This window comes from Mytilus californianus, unplaced genomic scaffold, assembly GCF_021869535.1.
Source record: "Mytilus californianus isolate M0D057914Y unplaced genomic scaffold, xbMytCali1.0.p SCAF_9, whole genome shotgun sequence".
Lineage (NCBI taxonomy): Eukaryota > Metazoa > Mollusca > Bivalvia > Mytilida > Mytilidae > Mytilus > Mytilus californianus.
Window position 1 is genome coordinate 22,447,719 of NW_026262745.1, and position 24,642 is coordinate 22,472,360.

At 30.1% G+C, this 24,642-nt stretch overlaps 1 protein-coding gene across 4 annotated transcripts in view; it reads left to right on the forward strand.

Annotated features, from left to right (window-relative positions):
• Nucleotides 1–24,642, forward strand: part of LOC127716118 (phospholipid-transporting ATPase VD-like) — a 56,770-nt gene that overhangs the window by 18,807 nt on the left and 13,321 nt on the right. For 2 of the 4 annotated variants that reach the window (XR_007988766.1, XM_052222199.1), the window contains exons 3-17: nt 2,453–2,535; nt 4,070–4,182; nt 5,095–5,226; nt 5,928–6,058; nt 8,704–8,953; nt 10,061–10,137; nt 11,403–11,453; nt 11,985–12,206; nt 16,584–16,962; nt 17,733–17,897; nt 18,645–18,739; nt 21,438–21,564; nt 22,049–22,152; nt 22,728–22,808; nt 24,073–24,385. Coding sequence is in view for 3 of the 4 variants with exons in the window: in XM_052222199.1 (XP_052078159.1) it covers nt 2,453–2,535; nt 4,070–4,182; nt 5,095–5,226; nt 5,928–6,058; nt 8,704–8,953; nt 10,061–10,137; nt 11,403–11,453; nt 11,985–12,206; nt 16,584–16,962; nt 17,733–17,897; nt 18,645–18,739; nt 21,438–21,564; nt 22,049–22,152; nt 22,728–22,808; nt 24,073–24,385 (2,323 nt within the window). In the remaining variant the exon portion in view is untranslated. Of the gene's footprint in view, nt 1–2,452; nt 2,536–4,069; nt 4,183–5,094; nt 5,227–5,927; nt 6,059–8,703; nt 8,954–10,060; nt 10,138–11,402; nt 11,454–11,984; nt 12,207–16,583; nt 16,963–17,732; nt 17,898–18,503; nt 18,599–18,644; nt 18,740–21,437; nt 21,565–22,048; nt 22,153–22,727; nt 22,809–24,072; nt 24,386–24,642 lie in introns of all 4 variants that reach the window. The other 2 variants (XM_052222200.1, XM_052222201.1) reach the window with 2 other exon arrangements.

The following is a 24,642-nucleotide window of genomic DNA, read 5'->3' on the forward strand; positions in this document are numbered from 1 at the left end:
AAACCTAATATTTGTCAGAGTTCCAAAAATATTAAATAAGCAAACATATTTGATGCTTCATTGATAAAAATGTCATTGCAATGGTAAAATTTTAAGCTCAATAAACATGTTAAGGTAAAAAAAAAATCAAAAAAATTTAACCAAATTATTATCATTCTAACATATAACATGTATAAGTGTTTTCTTAAATAGTTAAATATTGAATTGTTAATGAGAATTAATATGATATATTATCAGTCTCCTTTATGATCATCAACCTTTCATATAAAATAAACATGCATATTAAATCCAACCTATATACATGATATAATTACCATTCTTGGTATATTCTGAGTTTTGTGTGATTTAAGACCAGGATTATACTTAGCTTATTGCAATTAATCAATATCATTACCAGGTGCAGGTATTAGGAGATTATATTTCAGGAAATTTACATAGCAATCTTTAACACTGAGACAGTTACCTGACACCTCATGATAAAGAATAAGTTATTTCTTTTAAAGTCATGCATTTGACAGTTTAGGCAGATATTAACAATGATCTCAAATAATTAAACATTTGCATGTAAGAATGATAATAATTTAAAATCCATTACTGGTATATATAATCATGTTTATCAGTAGTTACTGAAAAAGGGTGACAGAATCCAAAACACAAAGTCAGATGGAAGGACTGTCAGACATTAGGGAAATCAATGAAAGTAGGTCAAGTTCAGTCAGTGTTCTCACCACACATTTCACATAGCATCTTGTTTAACAGGGAATTTTAAATATCATCTTGTTTCCAGAAATACATCCATAACACAATCTATAAGACATTCCAGGGCTTGTATTTCCTATCATGATTTCCTTGATAGAGGGTTGCTGCTCACAAGGAAGCTATTAAACCAAGAGTTCCAAGTGGTGAAGTTGAAATCATCCCTTTGTAAGTTTTACGGACGCCATCACGAGTTGGTTGACCGTTATGGAATATCTGTTTCACAGATGGTAGCGGATATGTTCCTCATGTCGTGACTACAATTCCCGAATGTGACCTACCGAATTAGACTTATAACCAGGTTTGTACTACATGAGCAACGTGACGGGTGCCACTTGTGGAGCAGGATCTGCTTACCCTTCTGGAGCACCTGAGATCACCCCCAGTTTTTGGTGGGGTTCCTGTTGCTCAGTCTTTAGTTTTCTATGTTGTGTTTTGTGTACTATTGTTTGTCTTTTTCTTTTTTAGCCATGGCGTTGACAGTTTATTTTCGACTTATGAGTTTGAATGTCCCTCTGGTATCTTTCACCTCTCTTCTATAAGAAACTCATTTCATATAGCATCACATTCAACCATAAACTGTAAAACATCACATGGCCATGATGCTAAAAGGCACTGGGAAGACCACCTGTTCAGTCATTAGTGACACTTCATTGGACTACAGTGTTCTCCCCAGATATTTCATTTAGCATCCTGGTAAACAGGGGAAATTGAAATACCATCTTGTTTCTAAAAATTATAGCACCACATCCATAACACTATCTATAAGAAAACCACTTCAGATAGCATCACATTCATGAAATATAGCATCATATTACCATGATGCTAAAAGGCCCTGGGGAGAACACTGGACTAAATGTCCAGTAAAATTATTTTTCCTAAGATCCTGTAAAGTTTTACTGGTCATCATTAACTGATATTTACTGATCCAAATGTGTTTGTATCATTCTGCTCAGCTCTTCATAAAATTACATATCACGGCTTTGTGGCGTGAAATATGTTTACCTGTCCTCAATTACTTCGACCCGGCATATCACTGAGTGACGTGGAAATTATCAAGTCATCTTCTGGTTTACTGGTGAAACAAAGAAAAACATTTGTTTCTATCATGTAAAATACACAAATACAATCTGATAAAGTCAGATTTTCATCATATGTGATATTGTAAAATATCAGCTGTTCGACACAACATGAAGCCTTTTTGAACTTGTTCGCTGCGTTCACTTGACCAAAAGCTTCATATTGTGACTTGCAACTGATATTTTACAATATCAATATGCAGACAACCTGATAATCGGTGTATATCTTCCCAGAGCCTCAATGTGAACCCTTTTGGTGAGTGAGTGCTTGATAACTTCTCATGCATTGCTACATTGTTGAAAATTTTGCTCATGTCCTAAAGCCATTATACTGAGCAGTGTGATACAGGGGTAGTGAAGCACAATAATTTTTTTTATAAGGATGAGCTTTTGCTGAATAGTTTTGGTAAATGCAAAAACTATGATTCAATTAAGTGTAAAAAAAAAGGGTTCTTTTAGTTGCCATTCAGTAAATGAATTGCAACACCGATAGTCCTTTGGTTTGTATCAGGTATTAAATTGTAAAAAAAAAATATTTTAGTTCTATTACTTAGAGTTAGGTCTGTTCTTATACACTGGTAATTATAATTTTACTAATTTAGCTGTTTCTTTTTCAGGACAAATTTAAACCAGAAAAGTTTTGCTATGAAGTAGAATGTGATTTACCTAATGCAGAAATATACAAATTCACTGGTTATATGTAAGTCAAAATACATATAGAATGTAAACAAACATTTACAATGTACTCATAGAGAAAATAAAATTGATGGAATATCAACCATTCTCCTACTTCTGTTATCTATGGGGATACTTAGGTTTTTTTTATAATATAATTTTAATAATTCATGGATCCATACTTTCAATCACCATGCCATACATAATATTAAGTATGTGATGTAACAGTGTAGTTTTGTCTGAATTGTTGTAATGCTGGTATGCACAATAGGATTTGTATAATCAGATTATCCTTGAGCATTTATATATTACATGTAATTATAGGATTAAGTGTACACACAATAAAATCTAAAACAAGAATTAACATGTGTGTTCTTCTCTCTCCTAAAAGGGGCATTCCATAGATGATGAAATTCTTCCTGCTTGAATGTTTGAGTTCTATTTTACTAATAGTCATGTTTTATTCATTGGTAGAATTGGAATGACATTTTATATAAATCTTCAAATTCCCATTACACTTTATATATATATTTTTTCAGATATAAGTCACTCAAATTGTGAAAACAAAATGTTACTGTATTTTCGTAGAAAATTATTTCATGTGAAAAAACAGTAAATATTACTTTTGTATAATTACAATATTAACAACCTTATCCTTGTTTCATAAAAAATCTTCCGACTTAAATCAATCGTATGTCATTAACAATTCAGTATACTTACGGTAAATTTAAGTCGTAAGATTTTTTGTGAAACCCAGGCCAGGTACAGTTGTACTAAGATAAACTGTAATATAACTTATTTTTCTTCCTGTTAAGAAATTTTACATGCACCATCTGTTACATACATGTATCTAGATAAGATCAGTATTGAATTATTGTCAGTTAAGCCTGTGGGGTTGGATCAATTTTCAGATACTGGGTATATGCAATAATTTAATGTAAACACAGATGACAATAAACAATAAAATAAGGAGGCTATTTATTGTAAATAAATCATTATTACATTTAAAATACATAGGATTTTAAAGTTTAATAGAATATACTAAATACAATACAATATATCATGTATAAGTACTGTAATGAATATCTAATTGCAAAGTTACTACCGTTATATTATGTGATTATTCAATAGTTAGGTTTTGTGTTTAAAAATATTTATAGAAAAAAGAAATGGTCTAGTATTATGCTATTGTCTTGACTTTTATAGTTTTTTTAAATACAAAGGAGTGTGTTTTTGAACATTTTAAAGCCTTATTTGAATTTCTTTTTTTACTGCCAAATAAGATTAGTTTTCCGTTAATCAAATTATGCTGATAAGTAATACAAACCAAAAAAACTTTGCCATCTCATTCTGAAACGATACTTCTTCGTTATTTTTCAATAAAAAATTTCTGGAAGTTAACAGGATTCTTACTTGCATGACAAAACTTTACTTTCCAATTGTTTTTGAACAATTATGGCGATTATAATCATATATATGAATATAAAGCACAAGATTTACAGAATATTTGTATCATTTCTAGGTTTTTCTTTGACATTATTTTTTTTATAATCTTACAGTAAACATGGACCAGATAGAAAGAAAAAAGTACCATTGAATAAAGACAATCTGTTACTTCGGGGATGTACTATCAGGAACACAGATTTTATAGAGGGAATGGTTGTATATGGAGGTAATTTGTTACTGTGAAAGCTTTCTTAACATGCTTAAACAGTCTCTTCTTACAGAACTTGTAGAAATATTATCTAGACTTTTATCATACTGAACGTTTATTGTTATAAAAATAACAAGATGTGGTATGATTGCCAACAAGACAACTCTCCACATGAGAACAAATGACATAGAAGTTAACAACTATAGGTCACCGTACCACATATTTTAAGCTATAAAAGGCCCCAAATGAAAAAAGTAAAGCAATTCAAACGAGAAAATTAACAACCTGAGTTGGTTTGTTATAGAAAATGTCGTGAAAATAAATGGTTTTCCCATTTTTAATAGGATCAAGTTACAAATTTAATGTAGTAGCCAAAGTTAGAAAATATTCTCTTCTTACCTTCAGTTATAAGATCAGATTTCATTGAATGATGTAACATAAATGTTATCCATTTGTGTATGTGTATTTTATTGTATTTGGCATGCACTTTCAGACACCGATCCTTAGAAATAAGTTATTTTGTCTTAAAATGCCAAAATATAATATGCAAGATAACTAGATTCACCTCAAAACATTATAGGTAACATTCCTAACAGACAGGTATGACAGGCCTGTTTACAGTCAGTGACTGTATATATCATAAATGCATACACAATCAAGACAAAAAGACTCTGTAAACTATGATTAAAATGCTGTTTGAAATAAACCTAAGTCTTAGTTATACTGACCTCAGAAAGTTAGGCACACAAAGCAAAATGAGGTTTTTAACAGGCAAAAATTCACTACTATTGGATGAATTTTACCCAAAGAGCATAATTTTTGTTTCCTAGTTCACATTAATTGCTTTATATGATAGATATTTTTGGAAATATCATTTGTTTGTAATTTCAGATTATTTTTTGCAAATTTATTTTTGAATTTATTTTTCAGGTCATGAAACGAAAGCAATGTTGAATAACAGATCTCCACGATATAAACGTAGCAAATTAGAGAGACGCATAAACCGTGACGTTATTTACTGTGTTGTCTTGTTATTGTTGATGTGTTTTCTTTCAGCAATCAGTGAGTAAAACTTTATAAATTGTTATATCTAAAAATATCTTATCTGTTTAAATGAGAATTTTCTTTAAGGCAGTTGTATTTAGATTTTTTGTGAAAATGGTTGTAGGGCTGTCACTAGGACCATTCTCTCTCCAGTTGAATTAATGGTAACTTTTTTGAAGGTTGACCAATGCATGAACATTTTTGATATAGAAAAAAAGATACATGTTCAGACTTGCAGTTATTTATACATGATATAAATATGATACATATGTTGAAGAAAGAATACAATTTTAAGTGATCCTCAATGTGTATAATGATTTTTTGTAGTAATGTTTCTAATTAAGATAATACCAGTACTTTTTTAGTTATGACATACTTATTTTTCTACATTCTGAATACTCAAAAATAAAGTTAGTAATTTGATTTCTTAGTTATTGAATATATAAACTGGTATATATAATAACAAAGGAAGAGTATAGAAATGAGATTTGATACCAACATGTTAACAGTTACTATAAATAATAGGAAAATAGATCTCTCTGACATTTGACATATCATTTGACTTGTGGATTAGATTAGCTTACTTTGATAATTTATACTGCAATAACCTTGCTTAACGTAAATGATTATCATATGAATTCATGATAAAATTGTTTTTTAAACCCCTCCTACGATCATGACGATAGTTAAAACTATCATATGCCTTTTTTTCTTTTCAGTGAGTGCAGTATGGTTAGGAGCCTTTGAGGACAGTACCATAGTCCCTTTTATCCCATTTGAAAGTGAGGAATGGTATAATCCATATTTCCAGGGATTTGTTGTATTTTTTACCTACATTATATTATTCCAGGTACATACTGTCAACTTCTTTAAACTACATAAAAGGGGAAAAGGGGGGGGGGGGGGGAGTAATAACCGAACAGACTGTCCCTCCTCTAATCTATCCTGATTTGAGTTTTCTTCAAACTCTTAAGTATGTTATACACAATGTTTAAGCATTGCCACAATTAAATTTTCTGATCAATAGATTTAGATACAGATACAATAGTATAGTTTTGGGTATCTTTAGTTTTGAAAGGAGGCATTTCTCTTCATCAAGTAAATTTAAAATTTTTCATATTAACCCAATTATTAAAAAAAAACACTCAAACTAATGGTATCCAAGATATAAGGAGTTCTGATTTTTTTTTATAAAATGTGGAGGGCTTCCTTTTGACTATGAGGTAACATATTTGCTGTCATCAACATTTCCTCTACATTTTATATACAGTTGCCCATGCTTACATGGTTATTTTATATCATGGTACTGTATATATTTGTAAGCAATTAATCTGAATCAATGCATTTTAATGTTTTTCTTAAAATCATTAAAAGTATGAAAAAATATGTGTGGCTAAATGAAACAAAAGGTTATCTTTCTTTCATATATTTCAAATAATATCCAATTTCCAAAAAATCAATATCAGTATATTTGCTATAAGATGAAATGAAATTTGATTCCATGATAATGAAATCAGTGATAAAACATTTAAAACAAGAATATTCAAAAAAAATCTTAAAAGACTAAAAGATTTTGATGATTTTATAGTTTTTGTCTCACCTTGATGGAGTCAAAAAGTGAAACAAAGGTATGGTGTTTCCGGCGGCGGCAGCATCAACAATGTATTAGTTTGTGATTAGGTCTAGTTTATAGTGACTAGTGGTAGGTCAATGATATTTAGTATGTAGTTGTATTAGCATTGGCACATCTCATTACCATGGAGATTATATGGCCCCACCCCCTCAATCATGGTCTATTGACTTTGAAACTTTGCTGAGTTTACATGTATTAGTATGTGATTAGGTCAGTTTATGGGGAACCATTAGTGGTAGGTCAATGATATTTGGTATGCAGTTGTATAAGCATTGGCATATCTCATTTTCATGGAGATTATTTGGCCACGCCCTCTCAGTCAGGGTCTATTGACTTTGAAACTTTTGCTTAGTTTACATGTATTAGTTTGTGATTAGGTCAGTTTAAGGGGAACCGTTAGTGGTAAGTCAATGATAATTGGTATGCAGTTGTGTAAGCATTAGCACATCTCATTTCCATGGCTAATATTTGGCTCATCCCCCTTAGTCATGGACTATTGACTTTGAAAACTTTGCTTAGTTTACATGTATTAGTTTGTGATTAGGTCAGTTCAAGGGGAACCATTAGTGGTAGGCCAATGTTAATTGGTATTCAGTTGTATAAGCATTAGCACATCTCATTTCCATGGAGAATATTTGGCCCTGCCCCCTCAGTCATGGTCTATTGACTTTGAAACTTTTGCTTAGTTTACATGTATTAGTTTGTGATTAGATCAGTTTAAGATGAACTGCTAATGTTAAGTCAATGATATTTGGTATGCAAGTTTATTGGCATTTGCAAGCATCGTTTCCATGGAGATTATATAGCCCCACCCCCTCATCATGGTTCATTGACTTTGAAACTTTTACATAGTTTACAAGTTAATGTTTGTGTTTAGGTTTGTTTAAAGGGAACCACTTATAATAAGTCAATGGTATTTGGTATGCAGTTGTATTAGCATTGGTCTATCTCATTTCCATGGAGATTATATAGCCATGTACCTTCAGTCATGGTTCATTGACTTTGAATATTTGCATAACTTACATGTTAAAGTATTGCTATTTTAATTTCATCATTTGCATTATCAAAATGACAAAAAGACGAGACATATCTCTGTGATAACAGTTTATGGGTATTGACTTATTAAACTATCTACATCGACATTTGTTACAATAGGATATTCTTGTATGGTAATTAGTTAGCTTGACTTTTTATACTGCTGTTGTTATGTTTCCCTTAGGACGAAGGGAGACATAATGTTTTAGAAATATTTCTTCTGATTCTGAGTTGTTACTGTTTATTGGCTAATATTTAAGATGGCTATTCACGCAAATGAACAAAAAGTTATTGTACAATTCAAGAAAACTAATGATTGTAAATATTAATAGTTTTCATTGAGATTGAAAATAAAATGAAACAACAGTTTATGAAGTTGTTGTGTCAGAAGCTTTTTTCTGGATTTACTTTCTTCGTGAAGGCTCATACTGACAAATATTGAAAGCCAATGATGTATAACTATCTAAACACATGAAAAGCTGAATGATCAAAATGATATACGTCCTCGTTGATGTGGCACTGTTTTGCTGTTTGTTCTTTAAGCAAACTTTAAATTTTGATGAAAAAGGTCAAAAATATTTATAATATATTTTTTTTCTTAGTTAGAAATTGTAACATTTGCCCATAGCCATCCCAGCAGTTACATTGAAATATGAATAAAATTAACATTCTTAATGTAAAGTACTAGTGACCAACAGTCTAGATCATGAAGGTATATATTATACATTCAAAGGCTGCAAGAAAATGATGGTACATCCAATTAATTATCTTTTCACATATTTTATTCTATTCAGAAAATTTTCAGAGTTATTTTCTCTTTATTTCAGACTGTGATTCCATTAGCCTTATATGTGTCAATAGAACTCGTCAAACTAGGACAAGTTTTCTTTATTAATTATGATCTGGATTTATATTATGAGAAAAGTGATAAAAGGATGGAGTGTCGAGCTTTAAACATCACAGAAGATCTCGGACAGATTGAATATATTTTCTCTGATAAAACTGGGACATTAACAGAAAATGAAATGGAATTTAAATCATGTACAATTTGGGGAACAGATTATCCACATGCACCAGGTTTGTTATTTCTATTTTTTTCTTACTTGCAATTTTGCTTAACAATCGATAACAATCAATATGGTTTGCTCATTGTTGGAGGCCGTGCTGTGATATATAATATAGTTGCTTACAGCTACATTATTTGGACTCTGGTGTATAGCTGTCTTATAAGCAATTATACATTTACATATTTTTATATTTAAGAAAAAATAAAATGGATTTCAGAAGCAAATAATTCACCATGAAGCTGAGAAAATATCCTTGATAAGATGAACACGATAATAAAATCGTTTTTCATTTGATTTTCTTGGTTGATTGAATTCCTGGAATCCACTGGTACTATTCTACAAGATTTATTCTAGAATTCAAAGTCTCGTAGGTTAGCTTTTCAGAACTTGCTGAAATAAGTATAAAGCAATAAAACAAGTAAACAAATGGATGCATGATAGTATAATTAAAAAAGTGCTTGCTTCTTTCCAATTTGTTGAACAATCTCTTATAATGATTTTATCTAGAGATCAGAAATGTAGTTTCAGATGAAATAACTATGGTACATATATTATTTGGTTATCCCAAAAATATACCCTACATTTTTGTACATATAAATTAGTATGCAAGTATAAAAAAGATTTGAACAGTTTATAATTTTTAGAAAACTGTATGTGGGATATCATTTGAGAAAGCATCTTATATTATATATGTTCTTTGAGTCATGAATTTAACATCTTTTAAACTACAAAAAAGATAAGATTCCACTGTCATCATTACATGAAAATGATTACATTACAAAGTCTTACATTGATTCAGTGTATTACTTGATTGGTTCCACCTGATTGGTTAAGACATAAGAATATTTGTAATTGGATCAATGTGGCTGGTTCCACCTGATTGGTTAAGGCATAAGAATACTTATAATTGGATCAATATAGCAATATAGAATATATCATAATCACTGTTCTGAAAAGTCATTACATTTTACTAAATGTTTCCTAATGTTGTCAAGGAGACAAGTATTATTTTGTTTTAGTAGCATCAAATTTTAAAGTCTTTTAACTGCTTCCAGAATATACACATTAAATGAATTGTATTTAAAACTATTAAATTTGATATATGATTTATTTACAGAATTTGATGAGAATATAGATGACAGTGAAACAGACAGTAGATATTCAATAGGAACAAACATTAGTAAATCAAGCTCTGTGAGTGAACATATTATTTAACATTTATACAGATTTTGTTGGGGGCTGTTCCATTCCTGGTACCCAGGGAATGCACCTTGAAAATAGGGAAGCAATTTTAGAATACTACATGATACCTCCGTCATAAGTAATAAAGTCTGAATACATTAAACTATCCATCTGAAATGAATGAACCTTTCTATTATTTTCGAAAAAGAAGACAGTCAACAAAATTACTTATTTTACCTCGTTATTTTGGGGAATTTCTACTAGTACATTTATTGTCCCCTGCACCACGCGTCGCGGGGGTATAGAAATACTGGCCGTCCATCCGTCTTTCCGTTCGGTCTTGTTAACACTCTCATGTGTACTAGTCTTTCCAAATTTTTATAAAACTTATATCACAGGTTTATATCAGCAATGTCTAGGACAAGTTCAAAAAATCGGGGCCAATCATAAGATGTGTTTGACCTGGCCATGATAATTTTTGTTTTTATTTAACTTTGGTTCTAATTATGAAAGCCACTCATGTTAATTGAAACCTTATAAATCAATTATCAGATTTCCATTACATATATGTATTTATAGATTATCAATGGTTTTGAAAACCAGAGGCATTTTCTCTGCTACCATCTCATCAAAGGGTGAAAGGGAGATGAGATGTAGCCTAGAAATATCCTCCAATTGAAAGACTAAAGATAATATGTATATCACTATTTTCCTAGGGGACGTCAATGACATTGACTTATAATCTCTTCTTTTTTCTCACTCTACTGGAGTCTTGAAGGCCATACGGTTGCCTATAATTGCTAACATCCACTTTATTTCAACTTTGGTGGATAGTTGTCTCATTGGCAATCATACCACATCTCCTTATTTTTATATCAAGTCGATTGAGATGGAAAATTAATACACAAAAAGATCAAAACAAAGTTTAAGAAAATAACAATACGGTAAAATATCAGCTGTTGGACACAATATGAAGCATTTTGAGCTCAGCTCTTTTGATATATTTACTCACCAAAGAGCTTTAAATCTAACTAGCAGTTGATATTGTACAATACATGTATATATCAGTATGCAGAAAACTTGATAATCAGCACATTTAAATGTGAAGGTTGAAGAGCTATAAATATGCAAAACATAATTTATATAAGAACCAAGCAAGGCAAAGGAATCATGTTACTTCACTGGGGGAGTGGAACATTTATTTTTTTGTCAAAATAACAAGTTTAACTTTGGAAATGAAGTCTGTTAAATTGAAAGTAATTTAATGTCTTTAACAGTTTGCAAAAGCCTTTAAACCATGGAAATTTGAGGACAGTCAGTTGTTACAAGTAAGGTTGTGGCTTATGGTACTGGCAATATAATTTAACTGCTTTGTGACTGACTGACTTTATTTGTTTTGCTTTATTGATGGAGTGTTGCTCAGCATTTATTTAAAATGATTGTTTTCTTGTTTTAAACATAATTACTTGAAAAATGAAACTTGTGTCGCCTAACATCCAAGTTGTAGTGATTGGCTGATGTGATCACTTTTGTTGTCTTGCATCATGGTGTCACACTTTGTTAATCTGCACCTCATTGAAAATGCTTAGACATGATTTTACCAATCTTTTAACAGATTCATCTTCAAGATATTGAGTTGTGCACCTGCTATTTAAAAATTTTCTGAGGAATTTTTTTTGGAGTTCCCATAATAAAATATACTTTTTTGCTTATATAATATAATGACAAAATGCAACACAGGTTGTCTTAGAACACTTACACATTTTAAAAAATGTTAACTGGTGCATACCATATCACGAACAATAATTTTCACAGTCAAAAATGAATTAAAGGCAACTAAATGTTTCATTCTTTTATAGACTATGGAAAATCTAAAATTAGAACCCGGTTTATTTCGAGAGGTAATGACAATGAGTTTGAGGAGTTTGACCAATGTTGAAGTGACCGTTGACAGTAGCGGTGGAAGATCAACTAACTATAACGAGATGGATTATCAGAAAAGTCAGAAAATACAAGATTTCTTCCTGTTGATGGCTATTTGTAATACTGTTGTTGTAACAACTCATGCTCATGAAGATTTGGTAGGTACCAGTCAATCATTTGACAAGGATACAGTTTGTAAATGTATCTTTATCTCACATAGATAGTTCTTTGTTGATAGTTTTTACTCAGTGTTAGTTTTAATTGGCTTACTAGCGTAATTCATTCTGTAAAAATTTGTATCATTTCCTCATTTTTGCTAGTAAGTAATAGGATTTTATGAATGACTGAGCAATCATTCATGTAGAAAATTACCTATTAGAATCTCTATTATCATAAAGGTGTTTCACTTTTCTCACTTGTAATACTAACCACCGTGTTTATTTATATTTGCATTAGATTTATACTACATTCACATATGTCTTCTATGATCAGAATTAAGTTTATTTAAGAAGTTGATATTATTTAACGTCATTGTAAACAACTTAATCGATGCAGAAATCATAGCCATACTTCAACATTCAAAACATTGAAATAAAGTGACAAAACCTCATAATATATAAAAGTAGTTTGTAGTTATAATACCATAGTTTTATAAAAGTAGACATTATATGTGTCCTGCTTCAGTACCATGTTTGATTCTAGATGCTGGACATATAGAGGTTTTGGCTAGAATTTCTGTTTTGAACTCTTTCTGACATAACTGGACAAATCTCTGATCCCAGTTTTCATCATCGTTTATTCATTTTTAATGGTCCAATGTTTTACAGACTTAACCACCTATTTCTACATTATAGTAAAAACTACAGTGGTAAAATTGTTTGACCTTTGTATCAGTTTCATTGTTGGAAAAGACATAAAACATAATCATTTGATTGAAAGCAAAAAAATTATAATCACAGAAATTTCATGTCATCTTATTCTGTTTCTATGATCCTCCTTTACCCATTCAATAAAGGTAAAAGATTGAGTATATATATTTTGGTTGATTATGTTGTAGTCTTCATGGATCCTGTTATATTTCAACGACTGATTTTAGAATGTGACATTTACTGTTGCCATGTTTTGTACTTTCTTTCTTTACCTTAATTTTTGGGGTTTATTCTCTTTAGATTATTCCTCATTGAATTTGTTATGTCGAACCTGTTTGGGATATATCATGTTCTTAGCACAGTTTTATTTAACAGAATCAAAATTTTTTTTTATTCATATATTTCATGCTGTCCTGTTGCGGATATATCATGTTCTTAGCACAGTTTTATTTAGTAGAATCAAAATTTTTTCTTCTTCATATATTTCATATTTATTTCATACAAAACATGAAAGGGCTGTTCTATTAAAACATAGGTTGAACATCAAATTGTCACTTTAACAATGAAGTAACCATCTCAGATTTTTCAGGATTTTTTGTTTATTTTTTGTTCTTTTGAAGCAAATGTTTACAAACACTAATTCCATTTGTATATAAGAAAAAAAAATGATGGCATTAACTTATGTATCCGATATATTTTAATAAAACAGCCCTGCTATGTAGAAACTAGACGGCAGTGTGATTATCATAATATATGCATTGTTTTCAGGACGACATCCATTTGGAGATGGTAATTGTTATTGTCAGAACCTAAATAAACAACGCTTATAATTTATTGTGTGTCGAATTCAAGTTGTAGGAATGTCAATTTGTTGTTTTGAAAAAAATTAAATGTGGAAACAAAAGCCTGTCTTATGATTTGTGTCCCAGAATATTTTGTTGTGATGTTGGTGTCAATGGTGTCCTGAGATATATGCATGAATATTTTTACCAAAGTGATACCAAATGTCAATTCAAAGTTAAAGTTTTATTAAATTCTGCAAATTAAAGCCTTCAGTTCTTAAGATACTAAAATTGATATAAGTTAAATAACGACACACCCATGAAAATAAAAATGATAAATACTTCACATATATCTTAGTTTAGAGTTGTAAAGGGAAATATTTACTCAATATAACTAGAAAAAGGTCCTGTATAATAGGATTAGCTAGTGGATAGAAATGCTTGGTAAAGGTACTCTATAAGCCTTCTAGTAATTAAAAGGTAAATACGTCATCCCTCATTTGTATTAGGTAAAGTAAAGTCTATATTTTATGTATCTGTATTTAAAATTCTTTAGAAAAGATGTCGATGTCATCATTTAAGAAATCTTAGCATAGATACATGAGATAATATATAACATGTCGGTGTAGTGAAAATCCAGAAATTTTTGTGATGTATTTATGCGACTGGTGGGTTTCGCAAAAATAAAAACTGCATTTTAAATTTTGATACGATTTTGTATGCATGATTTCTTGACATCGCAATGATTAATCTCACATGTGTGCCTATTGTGCAACAGTCGCAATAATAAATGCGCACAAAGTTTCTGAATTTTCAGTATTTGAAAATTTTATCTAAATGAAAATTTTGAAATCAACCAATTAAAGATATATTGTTTAATCTATGACCTTTTTAATGCAATGATGTTTTTCAATTTTTTGTCAAATTTACAGAGGATCTCTATAAATCTCTATATACCTTGTCATATTTTATTTGCCATATTTTCAATACAAGTTAAGTTATTTTAACATGAATACCAAAAAACCTAAAAAATTCTGTCATACAAACAGTATTTTTTTTATCTAAGTTCTTTTGTATATATTTATTTAAAAGAAAGAATAAAGTTCATCTTTTTGCCTACTTCTATTTAATATAACTGACTGTATCAAGGTGTAACTTTTTCAAAATATATTACTCTACACATGTACAATTCATAAACATTAGATAAATTTAAAGTATAAGCTTCATTGACAGATGCCAAATAGTTTTAATGCTACAGCAAGTACAAATCCTAATGCTTTGACATTTTTATTTTGAGGACTCTATTTTTGAATGTAAAAGGTTAACTTCTGTCCACTATGTCCTTGTTGTATCTATAGTTATTTCAGAGATTTATACATTTGATTTGAGTTATCAGAGGTTTCACTTAAAAAATTCCTCTTTGAAGTTCTTTCATGTCAATTTTATTTTAATTCCATTATTACATTAATAGTGTTATTCTCATTCTGACTTTATAGTAAACACACAGTAAATTAACCCATTTGCACTGCTCAGTACCAAATTATTTAAGTGCACATGTGCAGTAGTAGGCTAGGTTACAATTACATCAAATGGACAGATTTTAGCAAAATGATCAGCAAGTTGTTCTGTTTAAAGAGGGTAAGAGCAATATATTTCAAGCTTCTTTGCCGCTGTGATGAGTATCTTATAAAATTTGTCAATCTTTGTTGGACATTGTGGTTAAATACAGACAGAGTAGCTTTACCAAGACAGTTCTACAAAAATAAAAAATAAAAAAGTGTTGGATTTATATAGTCCATTTTAAGTTAATTGATATAATGAACTGTTTTTTATACCCCTGCCTCGAAGAGAGAAGGGATGATAAAACTATGCAAATGTCCATTCCTCTGTTCCTCCATCACAAATTTAGTTGGGGAAGGTGGGAATACGTTTTAATTTCGAGGTCTAACCACCAGAATTCAAACGATTTTTTCATTAAACTAACAATACATATAATGAAAATGACTCCCACCAAATTTAATGAAGTTGAGTGGAGTTCCAACCTCTGTTGGTATTAATCCTTACAAACAGGAAATTCAGTCATTTAGACTTTGACTCACAAATTGTTTACCCTGCCAGCCAATGATAGGTTACAACTATTTATTGTCTACTTTCAGATGTAAACTGTTTTGTGCCAACTCCTTTTGTGAATTTGATTAAAGTCATTTTGCTAGTAAAACGTCTAACTGAATCTTAAGGAGATGTATTACAAGTATCATTCTATGTTCCAATCAGTCATTCAAAGTGCAATATATCGACAGTTATTTTTGACAATTTTCAAAATTACAGCCATGCATTGGAAAATACAGATGTCCTGAAGTCATGTGGCCCACGTGTTTTTTTTTTTGTTGATAAAGATATTAAAGAGAATTTCAGATGGAGTTTGAGTTGAACATTTTGTTCTTATTGAATCTCTACACCAACCTACAAAACTTAAAACAATTTTTTCTATCTTTCGTACCAATGTTGAAAAAGATATTTTCTGTAGATTTTTTTTAGTCATTATAAAGGGTTATAGCCCAAACTTGATTATTTTTAATAGAATAACAATCATGTAAAAACAGTTATGTATGGACCTTATTCTTGTATGAAGTAGTAGTATGAGGATTTTCATATTGAGTTGAGTTTAACTTGTAAGTAAATTACCTAATTATTATAAACTTTATAAAAGCACTTTGAATTCTGCAAAGCAAATAGATCCAACTCCTGTATTGATGATAATTTATGTTTGTCTTTGTTTATGAGTTAACGAGTTTATTCATACTAAGTGTAAAATCATCAATCCAAATATTCTTAATGAGATAGCTCTACAATATTGAAGGTATTTGTTTTTTTTTTATTTCAGATGGATGAAAGTGGAATTGTACATCTATCACCTGAAGAAGAAAAACGTTTATCCAAGTTAAATGGTAAACGTAATGGCAATGGGAATAACCCACATCTACCTCCTATAAATACTATCAGTAATACTGTAGACTTTTTGAAAAAACCAATTCATCCACCAAAACTAACTGATTCTTGGTCTTTTGCAAATGGTGGCGGCAGAGAATCCCCACTTCGCACACCATCAGAAGGCAGTATTGCTGGATCTGTATATTCAGATATGGCTAAAATCAGATTTGAAGCTGAAAGTCCAGATGAATTGGCACTGGTCAGAGCTGCAGCTACATATGGATGTTGTCTCAAAAAACGATCTCATGGAAAAGTTACTGTTCATCTTCCAGGTATTGTACAGATTTTTACAAGTCACTTTTTCACTTGCTTTGAGGTCAGTAGCATCCTGTCTAAATCACAAATAAATCCCAAAATAAAAAAATGATGTTTTGCTTTGAAATACATTCTTCAATATGTTCTCATATAAACAATGGAAGATGCTTAAATTTGAATTCTCAATTCAGTTTCAATTTTTGAACTTCCTAATCTAAAGTTTTACTATTGGGAGTTGAAAAATGTTTTAAATCATGATCAAACTGAGAGAGGATTTGTTTCTCCTGTATATTTTCATTCTTTCTTTTGTGATATCCCCTGATAAGATATGACATTAATGGCAATGTTGCCAATGAATCAACCAATCGGCATCATCTTAATGAATTAGCTACCAATCACAGCGCCCTAAATTAACAGTTAATTGTGATCGATGACATGAATCACCTTGCTGAGCATTGTAAAAAAAGTGCCCACTAATTGAAGAACACCCACAATTTACAGATATAAAAATCTCAAGTCCTAAAGATTACTATTTTCGTTCAATTGACACATCAAGCTCAAACAGAACTGGGATGAGAGCAAATTGTAAAAAGAATTATAATGTGATTATTTTTGGACCTTTATACCTGGAAGTATTTGTCAATATTATTTTTATAGAAGAAGCATGTTCATTGCTATTAAATAATGGTATATTTATATTTTAGCTGAAATCACATTAATATGAGAAAAAAGTATTTGCAAATCATTGTTATAATATATCTAAAATTTGAGTGATTTTTCCTTTCAGGAGAAGGTACGGAAGTTGAGTTTGATTTATTACATATCCTTTCGTTTGATTCTACAAGAAAACGTATGTCTGTGATCGTCAAACATCCTATGACCAAAGAAATCATTCTACTAACCAAAGGAGCAGATTCTCAAGTTCTCAGTGTTCTCGATAAAAAATATAAAGGTAAACACCATCAATCATCATTTTACTGAAAGAGAAAGTTGTTTTTTATTTATTTTTTTTGAGAAAAAAGAATCATGAATTATAATAATATAAATTGTGAATTTTTTGTTTACTTTTGGAAAAGTTTAAAGGTTAAAAACTATACCTTGTCACTGATTCTTAATTTTATTTTACAATAAGAGATTTATCTTAGACTTGCATGGTTCGTGCTTTAAATTAAATAGTTGTGATTACATAAATAGCAAAATTGATTGTCATTAGTTATAATTATTTGAATTTTATACAAAATTTTCTGATAAATTTTGAAAAGATTTTTCAAAACTTATCATTATGCCTGTTTTTTTAAAATTATGCGAAGTCATAATACTCCACATACACTTTCAAATGGTCGGAGACTATTCATTTGACTTTCATACAAACAACATTTGAATTTCAAAAAGTATTTTTTTCATTCTATGTCAAAGAAAGACATTTTGTTACTCTGTAAACAATTTGCATAAAGAGTGGGAAAGAAAATTAACCTATGAACTTTGAAGAGTTCTGTTAATATTTATAATATTTATATTCTTTTTTTTACCTTTGTTTAACACCTCGATATGTTTATAGAAATAGAACCATATAAGAAGGTTCTGGAAGAGACAGAAACACACATATATAACTATGCCGTTCAAGGACTACGTACCTTAGTCCTGGCTAAAAGAGTAAGTCTTTAATTTGCTTTTGCAATATTTTTCCCTCCATTTGTAGAAAACGAGGAGTATAAAAAGATTGTAGAGGACACTGAAGATCACTTATATAACTATGCTTTACAAGGCTTGCGTACATTATGTATGGCTAAAAGAGTGAGTTAGATTAGTTTGTAGTTTGTTTACATTTTGTTTGATTAGAATGTTTGACAGTCTCCAATCAATACCATAGAGAGTGTTTATACTAACATTATATATTTATCTTCCCTGATTAACACACTGGAAATCTGATATGCAGTAAATTTTTAAAAGTTTGCATGCATTTTTATCGTGATCTTTGAATAAAGATGCGAGATTAATTATTGCAAATTTCAAGAAAACATTCATTCAGATAATGCTATCAAAATTTTATAAATGTGAGTTTTTATTTTTACAAACCTATCCTTTAGCAGTTTCTGCAATAACTGCAATAATTAAACCATTGCAAACAATTCTGAATTTATATTTATAAACTGAAGAGTGTTGCTTTGACTATTCTACAGAGTTTGGAATTTGGGTTGCATCACTTTTTCTGTTATTGAGTTGTGTCCCTTTATAACGTTATATACAATCAGGGGCATCATCTGTGTCCCATGGACACATTCGCCATTTATTTTTTTATATTTTCATGGTGCCATTCATTAATCAATACTTAGGAAATTTAAATAGCAAATTTTCAAAGATAAGTTTGTCAATCATTTGATAAACATACACATAATATTATTCCATAAAAGATCATTATTAAGTAAAACTAAAGACAAGGTATATTTTAGATGAAGAAATTATCTGCATACCCTTTGAAAATGACAAAAGCAGTGCTAAAGAATTTACTTTTGTTTTCCTCACATAACTTTTGAATTCCTTATATGTATTGCAGCTGTACTTCAGAAATATCCCCAAAATAATCAAATTTTATTAAAGTTGCTGCTTTTGTCATTAATTTTGAGAGAAATAACATACAATGTATGAATTGCTTATTTCTTGACCAGTTTCAATGGGGTATAATTCAAAGACTTGAATTCCTAAGATTCTTTAATATGCTGAATCTAACCGTGTATTTAGAATTTTTGTTTTTTAGCCCAGTTTTTAAATTGGTCTACATTAAGATCCAAAGGGTCCAAAACTTAACTTTGTTTGATTTCAACAAAAATTGAATACTTGGGGTTCTTTGATATGCTGAATCGAACCATGTATTTAAATTTGGATATTGGACCATAAAAGGTAAATGTTCAATTTCAAGTTTTTAAGTTCTTAGACCAATTACTGAACTAACACATGTCCTTAGATCCTCAGTTAATATAAATGAATTCTATTAATTTTTGGTGGTAAACAATGGAAACCTATTAAAAGAATAGCAATGTTATGATGTGAAATATTTTATGGTAGTTTTGATTTTTAAAGGAGCTTAAGCTGTCAAATTCATGTTCACCAATTTGACTCAAATTCTCATATTTGATTTATAACATACTAAAACTTAATTCAAATTACAAAAAGTCTAAAGCAAACAATTAACAATGCATGGACTTGATAATATTTATTAGCATGTTGTTTGTATTTTAGTCTAGACACCTTCTAATTAACCATCCAGATGACCTCAAAGACTGCCGTCGGTCATCTTACACGATATAAACATAATAAACATATCAATAGATAACGAACATGTTCTAATTGATTTTTCTAGGTCTGTTTAATTTCATATTATAGGTTAAAAAAATATATTAATTATCATTTTTACCTGTTTAAGAATGATTTTTGACAAATTTGGGCCAAACTAACTGCTAATCACAAAAATATTATTTCAAAATTCCTTTTTATGTCCCCGCCGTAGCAGAGGGGCATTAAGTTTTACGCTTGTCTGTCCGTACGTCCCAAAGTTGGTTTCAGTTCTCTAACTTAAGTTTGCCTCAACTAAATGTTATGAAACTTATACACAATGCTTATTACCACAAAACACAGATCAAGTTTGAATTTTGGTGGTGTCACTTTAACCGTTCTAGAGTTATGCCCCTTTACAAATGAAAAAATTGTTGAATTTTTCATTTCCGTTCTCTAACTTAAGTTTGCCTCAACCAATTGTTATGAAATTTATTATACACAATACTTATTACCACAAAACTCAGATCAAGTACAAATTTGGGTAGTGTCACTTTTACCGTTCTTCAGTTATGTCCCTTTATAACTTTATATGAAAAGCAAGCGGGGGCATCATCTGTGTCCCATGGACACATTCCCCATTTATTTATTAATACTTGAGACAAAAAGAATTGTATTTTAAATTTTTGTGTAAATCATAGCTAATGTCCCCTTTAAGTCTTTGCCATTCTGTAAATTTTACATATGTTGGATTGTAGTTGCAATTTAACTGTCGATTAAAAATCACGGTTTTGTTTTCTGTGATCAGGTTCAAATGTTGATATGATTTATTGAAATGAGTTTGTAAAAATGTACAGAGTATTTATATCAATACAAAACAAACAAAACAAAAAAGTTTTGATTTCTGACATGAAAGGCATTTCAAAATTCTCATTTCTTTCTGATTGAAAGAATTTAAACCATCATTCTACATGTTACAAAACTAAGTGTTTTTGATACAGTAGAAAGGTTTATTTTCACAGAATTTAAATTTCTTGATTTTCAAAGGCCAAACAATTTTGTGAGGTGTTATATTTAAATTTTTCTTGTGTTTGATTTTGATATTCCTAAAAATTAAATTTATACAAGGGGATTTATTTGTGATTTTGATCTTTATCACAAAACATGCGAAAATAGACCTCTCCGAAATTTCCCACTTTACATTACACTTTATTGTTTATAGATATTGCATAAAAAGGAATATAAACGCTGGAAGAAAAAGTTCATAGAAGCAGAAGCAGCAATGCAAGATCGGGAAGAGAAAATTATGGAAGTAGCCTGTGATATAGAGAAAGATTTTGAATTATTAGGTATGCTTGTCTTTGTGTAAGGTTCAGTATTGATCAAATAAAAAAATTGAAGTTATTTTGAAAGAAAGGAAGTTTCCTCATTGAGAATCAGCTATACTTGCAAAATATGGAACAGCAATGATGTAAATAGCATTTGATATAAAAAAAAAGATTTTGAATTCTGAGAATGTTTATCTTGCAGTGAAAATGCAAGTCATTTGTAAGGAAAGGATAGTTATATCTTTTAAAAAACACCATAGGAGAAAAAGATCTGAAAAATATGAGAGACTATGTGAAACAACTGGCATGAGCTGGACACAATAGTTAAAGCAATGTGAAAGTAAGATGAACTTGGTGGGTAGTTGTCTCATCGGCAATCATATCACATCTGATAAGTTTTGTAATTGGCATTCGCCTTCTAATAGTATTAGTTAAGTAGCTTGGAATATGAACAGTGTGTGAAGTAAAGGACATGCTTAGATAAATTGAATTATTTACATTATAGGTGCAACTGGTATAGAAGACAAGCTACAAGATGGGGTACCAGAGACAATAAAAAAGCTCAGGGAAGCAGGAATTAACGTCTGGGTTTTAACAGGAGATAAACAGGTTAGTGTTAGCAACTACTGACCATTGGTAAATATTAAATGAAAGCAAATATATATATATTCCTGACATTTAAAATAGGTCTGCTAATATTGCACAATGTTTTTTTTCACTATTTGTCTCCATTTGTAACTTTTCAGTAACATTCAAATGAAGTTCAGTTTGTAGTTATATAATGACTTCATACCATCAGATAAAAAATTTCGATATATTTTTTGGGGTATGTGAAAACCAGCCAGTTATGTCTTTCGTTTGGATTGTGTTTTAATGTTTTACGGTAAATGTCTAGTGAGGAATCACAGACAATTACTAATATGTTCTCACTTCTCTCATATTTCTGCGCAAAGAGAAATCTTATAATGTGCAATTTGGACAAGATGTCTTTTATTTATTTTGTGTTGTTTGATTGCTGTCTCATTAAGGTTTGCTCCACGTCTGCTTATATTCTTTAAGTTTGAAATATTTCTTATATATCTAAAAAATATTTAAGTTTCTCTCCTTATTGAAATGTCTTCAATAGACCCTGTATAATGAGATTTTAGAGTAAAACCAGAAATAATTTGTTGATTTTGTTTCAGGAAACAGCAATAGAAATAGCTCATTCATCACAGCTTTTTGATGAGGATCAGCTGATGATTAAATTAAATGCTAACGATAGGGTAATTATTTTATATTGGACTTATTATATAAATGGTATATTGCTAACATGCAAACAGATTGATTTAGTCATGAGTTTCATATGTATTTATATACAAAAACTTACCTGCATTGAAAACAGGCCACCTCTATGTGTTTATTTTTTATTTTCTTATATATTCGGAGGCTGTTTCATTTGTGTTTGCCCAATATCTGCATTTCAGTTTTAGAAAAATATTAAGTTTGCAGATATGGTTTCAAAGTTAGAAATTTAAGTATTTGAACTCTTCTTTAGTGCATGTCTTTAAAAATATTTATTTTTAATGAATGTATATTAAAGCAAATGCCTGAGAAAAATATAAAACATCCTACATGTGATAAATTCTTAGAATGGAATGGTGTTGATTCTCTTTATGTGACTAGACTGTAAACCAACTTTTTTTTCACAGATAAATTTTGATGTTTAGCCATTTCTTTACGATTTTGTTTGGATTTATTTTCACAATGTTCTAACCATAATGATCTAGTCTTATCAAAGAAAATTTAAGGAAAATGTTTGAGATCTTATAAAAAGTAACCCTCCACATATTCATCTGTCTGTCCCATCAGGAACCTGCTCAGTACTTGTCATATGTCATATCTTAATGTTTTTGTTACTGTAAATTCATAAATTATTGCGAGGCTAATATTAATGCTAATAATGTGACTGATTGAGTATTGCAATTTATAAGAACTAGCATTCTTATATCTGAAACATATAACTGTATGCAGATTTTCCTGAAATTGCAATAATTAATCTTGCATTTTAGTTCATTCTAAAAAGTTCGCAATAATAAATGCATGCAATAATTTCTGAATTAACAGTATTTGTAGAATTGATCTTAATGACATATCTTTGTTTTTCTGTTTAATTTATTCACAAATTTTATAGACTCGGTTCAATGATGAGATTGACATATTGATAAAACAATTGTCTATTGCTGTCTATTGTATGTTGCACTCTAAATGTCTTTTAGTTATTTTTATAGTAAGGTTGCTGTCTTTAATACTGATGTATAACCCTTATCTCTATTAATTCATACTTATTCACATTTTGTTTCTAATTGTGCCATGAAGAAAATGCTCACAAAAATATTTTTGTGAACAGTATGTCCAGTGATTAGTGTACAATTACACAAACAACTTGTCACATTGTTTTCTCATATTTACTTTCAATGTTACTTTAGATATTTGAAATTAGTAGAGTTGTAATAAGTACTTTTTTAAATACATAATTTTCTTTTACAGGAGGAAACCGAAGCATTTTTAGACCATGAATTAGGCGAGATAGAAAAAGACAAAAAAAAACCAAGACCCTCTAGTGCAAGAAGGAGAATGGGGTCTACAAAATCTCTTAGAAGTGTCAATCAGAAAATTGAATATGCTTTAGTGGTAGATGGTAAAACACTTGCTTTTTGTTTGGAGAAATCACTTGAGAAAAAGTTTCTGAGGTTGACACAGATGTGTAAATCTGTTGTCTGCTGTAGGGCCACACCTATACAGAAAGGATTAGTTGTCAAGTTGATAATGGACAATCTGAAGAAACTGTCATTAGCAATTGGTAAGATAAGAAATAGTATATATTTCACTTTAAAGCTTAGGGTTGGTATGCATAAAACCTCTAGATTACAATAAATATTACCTGAATAGGCAGGTTTAAATGTAGAAATGATTTCAAGTAGATTTCTGGTTTGAAATAGTATTATGTACCTTATTTGATATGAATAAATACAGATAATATTGTTGAATTGTCCCCCACGTGACACGTTGTGGGAGACATAGAAATAACGGACGTCCTGTCTGTGGGTCCAGTCTTGT